Source organism: Hypomesus transpacificus, chromosome 23, assembly GCF_021917145.1.
Source record: "Hypomesus transpacificus isolate Combined female chromosome 23, fHypTra1, whole genome shotgun sequence".
In the NCBI taxonomy this organism is placed as follows: domain Eukaryota; kingdom Metazoa; phylum Chordata; class Actinopteri; order Osmeriformes; family Osmeridae; genus Hypomesus; species Hypomesus transpacificus.
In genome coordinates this window covers 13,439,170-13,451,968 of record NC_061082.1, presented here as the reverse complement: position 1 = coordinate 13,451,968, position 12,799 = coordinate 13,439,170, and the positions used below count along the sequence as shown (strand labels likewise).

Below are 12,799 nucleotides of genomic sequence, written 5' to 3'. Positions count from 1 at the left end.
GTGGTTGACGGAGAGAGCAGCTGGAGTTGCAGTGTTCTCTGGGCGGATCCACGTCTCTGTCAGCGCAAGGGCGTGAAGAGAAGCATGGGATGCAAACGCCGGGATGAAGTCTGCCTTGTTCACAGCAGACTGGCAGTTCCAGAGCCCTAAAGAAAGAGAGAGGGCAGGTGGAGAAGATCTGGATGGGTAGTGAAGGTTAGAAGTTGACCGAATATACTTTGTGACATATCTACGTCTACGGGTAGTGTAATGAACAGAAATGCTAAGGAAACACATGCTAGCTATGAATACGTTCTAAGTAGAATATAATCTAAATATGAATAGGTTGATACTTATCAGAGGTGATCTGGCTCCGTCGGCCTTCCTCGGTGGACTCCCACAGGTAGACTCCCTTGTCTTTGTTCGACTGAGTCTTCGTGCACCGAGGCTGCCAGACGAGGCTGCCTCTGTAGTGCTAGCCGCCTTAAATATGCTAATGCACAGATACCCTGTTAACGAAAATGACTCACTGGCTAGCTACTTCTTGACCAGTTTAAACTGGTAATCTAACTGCTGACCGTTCAGCTCTACCCAAGAGACTACGTTTTAGCTAAACTCAATATTATATTACAGCTTTGATCACTCGCAGTCAATGCAGCGCTCTCGAAGTTCTCTTCAGTAGGATGCTATACGCTCTCACACTAGGACTACACCACACAATGGCGTATTTATTGCTGCTGCAAAATGTTGCAGATCGTTCCCTGAGGAGGGATCACATCTTCCTTGACCATACCGATTTATTTGCAGAGAGTGACGAGTAGGCTACCAGTTGGGACGCTTTAGGCTACCAAGAGCAGTCCTTATGGATATTTGTAACAGTCAACTGATTTTATATTTTTTTGCTTAAGAACAGATTAAAGTGAAACCATTTATTTGTTCACTTCATCAGTTTTGCGCACTTCTCCAGATACAGTGTTCACTGCATGAGTAATTGCATACCATGCATCGGTTTTATTTACTGCTTTGTATCCACAGCTGACGCTATTAAATATGATGTGTAGTTTGTCGCTAACTTCTTGCAGCTGTACCTCCACTTCAGAATTATTATTAAGTTTTACTGTCTTTTGTCGAGGCCTCCACCGTCTTTACCACGTCGTTTTGACATTTCTCTGAGTGTGCACACAGCCCTGCCATATCATGCCCTTTTATGGAAATTAACTAGGCGTTTACCTATGCCAAATAAGAGCAACGGGGCACGAGCTTTCAACTTACGAAATATTGGGATTCATCATTCTAAGAACACACCTGCGAACAATTCTGCTGTTTAAGAACACTTCATGAATCACACGTAGATTTTTCTTAGGAACTTTCTTAAGAACACATTTTTAAAAATTACTCAGGAAGATATTGGTGAATGAGGCCCAATGTCCCATTGCAAGGCACACTTGGAGAAAGTTGAAGGTGTCCATTTGACTACTGTGTTTCAAGGTTCATTGCTTATACCTTGTGTCTTTGTCTTGGCCTTGAAGTGGAGGCCCTAGGATCAGGGGGAGGAAGAAGTTCCTCTTCCTGCTGAGTTTAACACCATAGCAATGTAATCAATTGAGTCATATTTGAAATGAGTACTTTAAGGACTTGTGTCTCATGTTCGGACCACCACCATTAGCAAGTCATTACAGACACTTAAATCACAGCCACATGTTCACACACTGTCACCATCTGTGTTGCAAGTGGTAAAAAAACTAAAATGTGTACCCCCAAAGCATTCTCTGAACAGGCAGACACAGTTTCATGATAATTTAGGACCTCCACAAGTAAACGGCATATTTGATCAATATTCAGCAACCACATATGGCATACAAACTGGCGTATGACTTATTAGTTTCAATGTTACCTCTGTATGGCACAGTGGGACGACAGTGGGTGGTGGCAGCAACACCACTGTATTTCCTGTCACTGCAGAGAACAGCTTAACACTTTAGAATAATATACATATTTTACAAAATGCTTCCTTCTTGCATGCCCATGGGCATTTTTGTATTACGTAGGATTTTCTTTTACGATTTCATGGAAATCTTCCAGTACATATAATTAAAAAAATGTTATCCAATCACTGCTGTTGTTTTATGTTGTAGATCTTGTGAGGTGACATGTTAGTGAGGTGTTAACGTGTTTGTCACTTTAAAATAATGGTCCACATCACAAGTAGTTCCTGCAGGATGACAAGGTAAGGCTTGAGTAATTAGTGAGGAGTTAACATGTTTGTCACTTTAAAATAATGGTCCACATCACAAGTAGTTCCTGTAGGACGACAAGGTAGCGCTTGAGTAATTAGTGGGCAGTTATACTGGTTTTCACAAGTAATAGGCCTATAATAAGTCTAATTTTATATTTGACACATACGGTACAGGCATACATTTCTGTGAGGCACTAGTGATATTCTAACAAACGTTGTAATCTGGAAAATGTGGTTTTGCGCTTATCGCAACATAAATGTAGGATGTAAATAGTTTTTCACAAGAGAACATCAATGTTTATGTTCATATCCTAAAGAGAAGTCCTCCTCAGGCGGCTATTGTAACATAAAGGTAGGTCTTTGGAGTCTGAGACGTTGAACTGACACTCAAGAGCTCATAATAGTAAACTAATCCAATCATGAGTGTCAGTATCACTTCCTAATTATAAAATGTTTTAAACAAATAATCATGATTTGTATTATACCATGTTTAAGTTTGAAATAAACATAAAACATACGTCCAACCTGTAGTTAACATATTTGGGGGGATATAATATATAATATAACAAACTGGTTTCCACAAAGAACCCATTTGAGGCACAAGCTTCTGAAAAGTTATGACCATGTTAAGAGTAAAACAACCAAATTGTTCCCTTTTTAAACATGTTACTTTTGTGATTAGTAATTAATTGTTTTTTCTTTCCTAATTGGTCATAGTTCACAATTGGTTCTCAAGAGGATACATTTATTTAGTAATAACCAAATACCTACCAAGGAACTACCTTTGTTGTCAATTAGCTATTACGTACTGCTTAGTTAATCTTGGTTCCATATTAGTTAATAGTATTAAATTTGGTGTTAATGTAGAACTACCTATTACTTCCTGCATAGCTACTTGTTAACAACGGACCATTATTCTAAAGTGTTACCGAGAACGGTAATACATTTCACTCCTACAATATTAATAAATGATCATTGATAACCTATCGTTATTGCGATTGTTAGGCTTCGTGTAGCCGGGTAACTGAAAGTAATCAAGAGTATGTTGATCTTGACGTAGTACAGGCCCCAGTTGTGGGAGAGGAATGTCCCATTCGTGTCTGATACAGGATTCTTGCTGCTCAACGGTCCTGGGTCTTCTTTGTCATATTTTTCGTTTCATGATCCACCAAATGTTTTAAACTGGTGAAAGGTCTGGACTGCAGGCAAGCCAGTTCAGCACCCGGACTCTTCTAGTATGAAGCCATGCTGTTGTAACATATGCAAGATGTGATTTAACGTTGTCTTCCTGAAATATGCAAGGCCTTCCCTGAAAAAGATGTTGCCTGGAAGCAAGCAAATGTTGCTGTAAAACCTGTATATACCTTTAAGCATTGATGGTGCCTTTCCAGATGTGCAAGCTGCCCATTCTATAGGCACTAATGCACCCCCATACCATCAGACATGCAGGCTTCTGAACTGAGCGCTGATAACCGGATGGCCGGAAGGTCCCTCTCTTCTTTAGTCCAGAAGACGCAGATTATTCCAAAATAATTTCCAATTTAAAATAGTCTGAACAAAGAACAGTTTTCCCACTATACCTCAGTCCATTTTGAATGAGCTTTAGCCCAAATAATATGTCAGTGTTTCTGGATCATGTTCACATATGTATTTTTCTTTGCATGATAAAGCTTTAAGGCCAGGTACTACACGCTAAAACCGCGATTTTTGTTCAGTTTGTCAATTTTTATATTTTTGGATATTTTGGTTCTATAACTATTAAACTTTCATAACATGCCACAAATATTGCCCAAAAATGTAAAAAAAAAAAAAAAATCGCAGAGTAAACAAAACCTTTGATCATGGTCTTCTACCATCTTTTATTGAAATTTGTCTCAACAAGTTAAGAAATGACTTGAATTAATTGTATATTGTTGGAAAGCTTATTCTCTCAAGCATATGGCTAGCTAAATCATATTGGCAGCTGCCACCCCAAGAAAAAGTACTGCCACCCCAATTTTTTTTTAAATGCATTTAGCAGACGCTTTTATCCAAGACAGAGCTTTACAAAAGTGCATAGGTCTCTGATCTTAACAGCGAGATAGCCCCAAACATTGCTGGTAGCCAAAACATGAAGCACACATTGTGAATTACTATTAGTTATTGATCCCATCAAAACAAAACAAAAAGTTCTGACTTCATCAATGAAGTAGTTGCCGTGTTCTACATTGTATTGTATCTAATTAGCGTATATTTCATGAGGAAACACGTCATTTGCATAATTTATTGGGGGGGAAACTAAAAGTCACAATACAAATATGTCTTATATTTTGGGATATATTCATGTGGTTAAGTTTCATTCTGATAGAAGAACAGGATTTTTTTCTTCCTATTCACCTGTAGTACCTCCCCTTAACCTGCATTTGTGGATGGCACGGCAAACTGTGTTCACAGACAATAAGTTCTGGAGGTGTTTCTAAGCCCATGCAATGATATCCATTACAGAATCATGCCTGTTTTTGCAGTGCCTGAAGATCACAGGCATGCAGTGATTATTTTATCCTTTGTCCCTTACACAGATTTCTCCAGATTCTCTGAATTATTTTATTATATGATGTACTGTAGATTATGAGATATTCAAAGTCTTCAAAATTTTACATTGACGAACATTATTCTGAAATGGTTCCACAATATGTAGATGGAGGTTTTCGCTGATTGGTGAACCTCTGCCTTTTATTGCCCCATACCAACTTCTTTGAGAGGTTCAAGTCTTTTATTTGTCAGGTACACAGAACAACACATGGTCAGACTGGGCACTGATATTCTTAAGACAAGACAACGCAAGCACCTGGCATAACATAACATATAAGTACACAGAACATAATTTACATCTATGCTGAGCTAAAATAAGTGAAACTTCCTAAATATACAGATAGCAATAAATAATCGACTATACTAACCCTAGTACTAAAACTTCCTAAATATACAGATAACAATAAATAATACAGTATACTAACCCTAAATGCACATAAAACCTATTACAACCCTATAACCTATTCTAACCTAGGTGGAGTACAGTACAATAGTGCAAAATTGCAGATCAGTGACTATGTCAATGACCATACTGGAGCCTGATGGCGAAGTACAGTGAGGCACAGTAGTGCAATGTTACTGAAAGAGTAACCAGTAGCTGAAAGTGACAGTGTTTAAGTGACTAGTGTGCAGTGAATCAGTGTCCATTCAGAAGCCTGATGGCCCTTGGGTAGAAACTGTTGTCCAGTCTGCGTGTGCGCGACCGGATGCTGTGGTAACGCCTGCCAGAAGGCAACAGGGTAAAGAGACTGAAGGATGGGTGGTAACAGTCTCTTAGAATCCTGTCGGCTTTCCTGAGGCAACGTGTGTGGTAGGTGTCCTGTAGGGATGGAAGCTTCCTGCTGATGATGAACTCAGCAGAACGGACCACACTTCGTAGGGCCTTGCGGTCCCTGTCTGTGCAGCTCCCATACCACACTGTAATGCAACCAGTTAGAATGCTCTCTATAGTGCATCTGTAAATGTTAATGAGGATGACTGAGTCCATGAGGAAGTAGAGGCGTTTAAGCATATATATTGGCATCCTCTGTTGTCTCAGTCACTACTGACAGCACCCGTCACAGCATGACGGGAAAACACAAGGGTCTTGTTGCTGAAATGTGTAGAAATTCTATTGACTTGTTGGCATTTCATTGTATTGTCCACCAGCAAGCACTGTGCAGCAAGTTAGCTGATGGATACCTCATGAAGGTAATGGAGACTGTGGTCAAGGTGGTCAACAATCCAACAAGCACCACCGTTTGTTGGATTCTTGGACGAATTGGATGGGGCCTACGGAGACCTTGTTCTGCACAGCGAAGTGGGATGGTTAAGTCGGGGGGAAGTCTTAAATCGCTTTCTGGCTTTACTCCCAGAGATAGTTCACTTTCCTAATGACATTGTCTTGAGAGAAGAGTGGACAACAACTCTTGCCTTTCTTGCAGACATCACAGTTCACCTAAACAAGCTGAACTTGCAACTTCGAAAACATGTTGGCGACCTGTTGTGCTGTATTGAGAAGTTCAAAGGGCTAAGTTAGGACTGTACACTGCATAACTCAAAGATGGGGATTTCACTAATTTCCCACTGCGGAAGGATGCAATTGAGGGTGTGTTAGACCCACAACAAAGAGAAAGGTTTGTTGCAACAGTCAATCACATGCAAGAACAATTTGTCTAGTTTTTCAGATTTTGAGAAACAAAAATTTGCTGGACATTTCATCAGAGAGCCATCCACTTTCCCTGTGGAAAAAATCAAGGCCTTGGCTGAAACTTTCGGTTTGCCCCGCCAATCACTTGAAGATGAACTGATGGATGTTCAGGCAAGAGGAAACACCCATACAGTGCAGCAAGCATCATCAGGTGTGGAAATGTGGATAACTGTCCCTGGACAGATCCTTAGATTACTAAATGCTAAAGTGCTTTCCATATTTGGCTAAACATATATTTGGGAAAAGCACATTCTCTGCAGTGTTGCGCATCAAGTCCCGCTTCCATGCACATTTCACTAAGTTGGGCAGCTCCGGACAACATCAGGTGTCCCATTAATGGTGAGTAGTGTCAAACTCTAGTCTGTGAACAGATATCATAGTATTCACAGTTAATATAACCATAATATTAAATGTGGTACATTTGCATTGATGGCGTTCTATGTAGAACTCTTTCACACGTACGTTCTAAATTTCTTGACTGGTCCCCCAGAGTGAGTTTTTATGCGCGTGAGTTTGGATCAATGTCATCGTTCCAGAAATTGATTATGACGCATTAAAATCGAATTGCTATACAATTTCAGCATTTCTCGGTTCGCATTTTCCATTGACCTAGTTTGCACCCCGTATTAGTGACGACTACTCCATTCATTGGTTGTTTTGTTTATCCCGCCTTCTCGTCACGTATTTCTTCTACTTCAGGGGACTGGTGGAAACCTTTAAAGTATATATTTTGGCTATGATTCTGGTGACCGAAGTATTTGTACAACTCAAATTATACCACCCATATATATTTTGAACGATACGTGTATGAAAGCATGAACTGTTGTATTTCACAAGGTGATGTTTTTGCCAAACTAGCTAGCTCGTAGTGTAGTAGAGTCAAATCAACCAGTTAGCTGATGCTAATTTACTAGGCCATCCCAGATAGCAAGACGACATTGAAACAATATTGATCTTCCATCTAAATGGAAGATCAATTCTATCTAAATCGTGGTTGAGATTTAAATCTCAATGCTAAATAAACGTTGAATCACTATAGCAATATCGATGAAACACAGGGTACATTTGAACAACATTGATTTATAGTTGTCCTGATTAATTGATTAAACATCGATTTGTAGTTGACCGGGTAAACAGCAACATTGTTAAAAAGTCATTGAATTATAGTTGACTGTTAAATGAAAACATGATTATAGAGCTAGTTGACCGGGAACAATGCGCGCATAAAAACAATGATTGAAAAGTCATTAAATTATAGTTGACCGGGAAATATGATCGAAAGGTCATTGAGTTATAGTTGACCAGGAAATATGATCGAAAGGTCATTGAGTTATAGTTGACCGGGAAATATGATCGAAAAGTCATTGAGTTATAGTTGACCGGGAAACCATCGTTTGGTAAATAAACGTCAGATGAACTTGTTCTTCTCATTTGTGGATCCACATCAGGTAAGCAGAATATTGATCTAATGTGATAGATCAATCAGTCATAGTGAAGTTTTCATCAACATTGTATTCTTGAATGTGTATAGCCAATTTACCAACTCTGTACTGGTACTGTAGCTAGCTAGTGCTAATGGCTAGAGCTATTTCTAGTCCCTCGTCAGAAATGTGGATATAAAAAAACCTGTTATGACAAAACATTGTACTTTCATAGGTAGATACATGCCAAGCTCAAACATTCCGGCTTAAAAGTCCACTGGTTATGTCGAGAATCGTCATTTTCTCAATTTGGTAGAGCTAGACTGTGCTAACGTAGAACTAGGCTAGTCTACTGGCGTGATCGACAGCCCAGCCACTTTCAATAGAGAAATGTCAAGTTTGACGCTGCACAATACAATGATGATAAGTTACACGTTGTTAGTTTGAGATGGTGTTTAGATATATCAATCTAGGAGGCTACTTTTCTTAGTTGCTGTGGCAAATCTTTTACAAATTAATGTAAGAAACGGTCGTAACTGTAATGGTAACGTTGGAAAGTTTGACTGCAGACTTGATTACACAGTGAACAATTCATCTGCATAAAAATTCACAACTGAAAGTTATAACTGTGTTTGTTTGTATGTTTTCTGTTTTAGATGCCCTAACTCAGCAAATGGGGACGGGAATCTCAGAATTTGCATTTGCCCAGGCCACACAAAAATGACTTTGCTATGCCACAGACAGTGGGGTTGGACGCCAAACAGAGCAGGAGTGATAAAAAAATAAAATAAATTACAAATAAATATTTTTACTAATAAAAATTGTCTTTTTTCATTTATATATCACATAAACCCAATGTGTAGGATAGCCTTCATAACATTCATCCTGGCTGTAAGCAGGACATTTTCACCTATTATAGGCTACGTTTTGTGGTTTCATATCGATTGAAATTCCATTGAAGTCATGTTGATCTTTAGTTAGGTTAGGTTATGATTACAACGTTGTTTCAATAGTAATATTGGTGGAAATATATGGAGCTATAAAGCTGACAAAAGTATCTGAATTTGAATATGAAAGATCTGAAATATTTGTGTTGAATTTCACAAAACTGAAATATTTTGCTGTTGAATATATAATATCAGAATTATTTGTGTGCCAAATTTAATAAAACTGAATTATTTTGATCCGAAAATACAAATTTCTAAAATTCAGATTCTTGAAATTCAGATTGCGGAAATTCAGATTTTGTCTGAAGTAGGCCAAAGGTGAAACAGCTTGCTTTCACAGGAAAAAGTAGACGATTTCAGAACGACCGAACTTTACCTCAGAACAAACTGAGTTGCTAGTTGGAGGAAGACCCAGATCACACATACGTATCTGGGATGGCACACATACGTCCCTATGTGTAGAAGATACGTCGGCAAGATCTAGTATGGAAATCGTTGGCATTTGATCGAAACTGACTTCCAGACGATGTGTGGACGATGAATCAAATCACACCCGGCCACACTACAGATATATCCTGTTAATTATAGATAACTCCTTATTCTTAATTATAGATAACTCCTTAGCTCTTAAATACTATCCGATCTCTCAGACAGCAAATATTTCACTATCCATAACCGATCTGAAATGTCACTTAGGAAATGAACATAGCCTATAGGCTGAACATTGACTTTGATAGGAATAAGGAGGAAACAATGAAAAATATGCTTGATCATCCAAAAGTGGCTATTAGCAATACAGTAGCTAGCTAGCGTGACTTGATTCAACCTGGATTTTCTGTGTGGGTATTATAATTAAGAGACACAATTGAAGTTCATGACTTTATATCAGGCTGGATGTTGATGCCATCAAGCTCTTAAAAGAACTCCAACACAGAAAAGAGAACAACGGAACATAAATATATAGGCTATAGCTTTGCCAGTTGTTCCGTGTCTTCGGTCTCCGCCGCCCTACGACTCTGTCTCAGCTCACTTGGTAACAGTAACTGCCGATTTTGGCAGAGGAGAAGACAAGTTTTGACAAGTTTCATAAGCACTTGCTCCATACTCTCCCTCCAACGAGCAACTCTTAGCTTTTGTTATAAGGTAAAATTCGGTCAGAGAATATCTAGATTCGGTCGTTCTGAAATCGTCTACTTTTCCTTATGAATGCAAGCTGTTTCACCTTTGGCCTAGTTCAGACAAAATCAGAATTTCCGCAATCTGAATTCCAGCAATCTGAATTTCAGCAATCTGAATTTCAAGAATCTGAATTCACGCAATCTGAATTCACTATTTTTTTTTTCTGGATCAAAATGATTCAGTTTTGTTAAATTACAAATAATTCAGATATTCTATATTCAACAGTAAAATATTTCAGTTTTATGAAATTCGACATACAAATATTTCAGATCAGAGTCAGAATGGGATTTATTCGCCATGAAAGTTTGCACAGACAAGGAATTTGCTTTGGCAGGAAGGTGCATACAGTAAACATATAGGAATCTTAAATTTAAATATGTGGTCTAACTATACTAAGGATACATAAACTAGCAATACTAAGTGGAATACAATTAAAATAAAATATAATCTTCCACATTCAAATTCAGATACTTTTGTCAGCTTTCTAGCTCCATAGAAATACTGTTATATCGCGTTGATTTTGGGTTGTGATTTCAACGTTGTTTCAATATGAAATAAGACTGTAAAATGATGATGAATCAACATCAGAGTCTGACATTGGTTCAATGAAATTAGTGTTGACAGCGGAATGTTGATTCAACGTAGTTTCAATGAAGTTTGCTATCTGGGTATGTTACGTTGTTTGTGTGATTATATATGTATCATATATATATATATATGATTATAACGAATACACAATTATTCAGATACATCCAGTCAGTCTAACTTGATTGCTGTGCATCGTTTTGTTTTCTCTACCTGGCCTCCATTTCGTAAACTTATTGAGTTGGCAACACAGCCCGTGTTCACAAAATAAAACGATGCATTACAATCCTAGCACGTTAGTCTGTCTGGATGCACCTGCATTATTTTTGTACTCGTTTTAATCTGACCACAACGTAACATAACCTAGTAAATTATCAACAATGTCAACCAAGTTGAGCCATAAAGGCGAGACTGGAAAATGACTCCCTGACCCCTCGACCAAAAGCGATCAAGTAAGCTCATGCTGCTTGGATACTTACAAACCTTTTTGGTTGGCTTCTACTTTTCTAGGAAAACTTTTTCCGGAGGTAAGATTATTTATACAAGTTATACACATACCTGTGGCATGATATTGAGATGAAAGCATGACCTGTTGTTGATTTCCACGATCTGATGTTTTTGCTAGCTAGCTCGTAACTTGCTATGTTTAGTCTAATTAGAGCAAACACAATAATGCTGACATCCATTCTAAATTGATGGCTATGTTTTGTGATCTCGCTACCATCTACAGCCATTCATTTACGTGTTGATGGAACATTTATTATTCCTCATTTATTGTCAGGCCACAGTTCAAGTGTTGCATAAATGAGGCAAGTGTAATTCGTTTGGAAAATCTAGGCTAGAGCTTCTTGATGGAAGACATAGAATAAACCAGACTTTATGCTTATTCAACTATTATTTAACAACTTATTGAAATGACAAGACACAATGTATGACTGCAATGTTTCATAGGGTTATGAACACACCTCTTGTCATACCACTTGACTGCCTGCTGTTGACCGTTTTCTATATATTGAACATCTTCCTTTCTAATTTTACAGGTGAACGTTGGCCCGCACAGGCCCCGTTCCAAAAGACAGAAAATGTTGAAAGAGGGTTGCACTGCTGTACAAATTGTCCATGTATAGTACTACATTGCCATCTCTCAGGTGTGCAGAGCAAGTAAGGTCAGCACAAAGCGACCCATCCCTGCTGAACATTAACTAAACCGTTGAACACCTAATTCCTTGGTATACCTGCAGTGGCTAAAAGCCCATCTCCCATCCCACATCTTTACCACATTGTAAGAGGGACTATAGAGAGCATCCCGAGGAGGTGCATCACGGCCTGGTTTGGGAACTACACCGCTTCGAACCGCAACTCAGCAGAGGTTAGTCAGGACAGCCAAGAAGAAAGTCGGGGTCTCTTTTCCCTCCCTCACAAACATCTATACTTTACGCTGCCTCCGCAAAGCCACACGCATTGTGGACAGACCCATGCACCCCACATGCACCTGTACATCATCAGACTCCACTCAATATTTTTGCATATGGCTGCTACCTCAATAATTGATGTCCACATATTATGGTATTAGTATGTTATGTTTACATTCACAGTTTCCCTTGCACTAGCCCTACTTGTTTACATTCACAATATCCCCACTTTGGTGTCTTGAGGCATTTGTGAAAAATGTCATCTCGTCTTTTATTTACCTAATACCACGCAGTTGTTCAAATCAAATCAAAAATCAAATTTATTTGTATAGCCCTTTTTACACGCAAGCATGTCACAGAGGGCTTCACATGCGCCCATAGAACTGCCCCTCAACCAACCTAAACCCTCAAGGAAGACAAGGAAAAACTCCCAGAAAAACTCCCACCGGGAGAAAAAATGGAAGAAACCTTGGGAGGAGCAATTCAGAGAGGGATCCCCTCCTCCACAGACGGTTGGTAAGAGAGAGGAGCAGAACACAAGCTAAACATAGTCATACAGTGTCAATGGGTTTTGAAACACCAAAATCCATTGTTCGGCTTTATAGACGTTGGATGGGACCGGGAAACTCGCTGTTGGCCGTCATGGAGACTGGATTCCGGGTGACGACCTGGTTCAGCGTTGGCAGACCGACGACCAAGCAGGTCCTGACAGCTCAAACCCCCCACACCACAGGGAATGTGTGGGGGGGGGGACAGAGAGGAGAGCAGGGATTAGAGAA

At 39.1% G+C, this 12,799-nt stretch overlaps 1 protein-coding gene across 12 annotated transcripts in view; it reads left to right on the top strand.

The window, feature by feature from the left end:
- Positions 1-12,799, top strand: part of stat4 (signal transducer and activator of transcription 4) — a 114,954-nt gene that overhangs the window by 30,840 nt on the left and 71,315 nt on the right. Inside the window, exons 1-2 of one of the 12 annotated variants that reach the window (XM_047046741.1) lie at positions 10,444-11,769; positions 11,896-11,977. The exons of the other annotated variants lie outside the window; for them this stretch is intronic. Of the exons in view, the coding sequence (XP_046902697.1) occupies positions 11,728-11,769; positions 11,896-11,977 (124 nt within the window). The 5' untranslated portion in view covers positions 10,444-11,727. Of the gene's footprint in view, positions 1-10,443; positions 11,770-11,895; positions 11,978-12,799 lie in introns of those variants that run through there. 12 annotated transcript variants of the gene reach the window in all.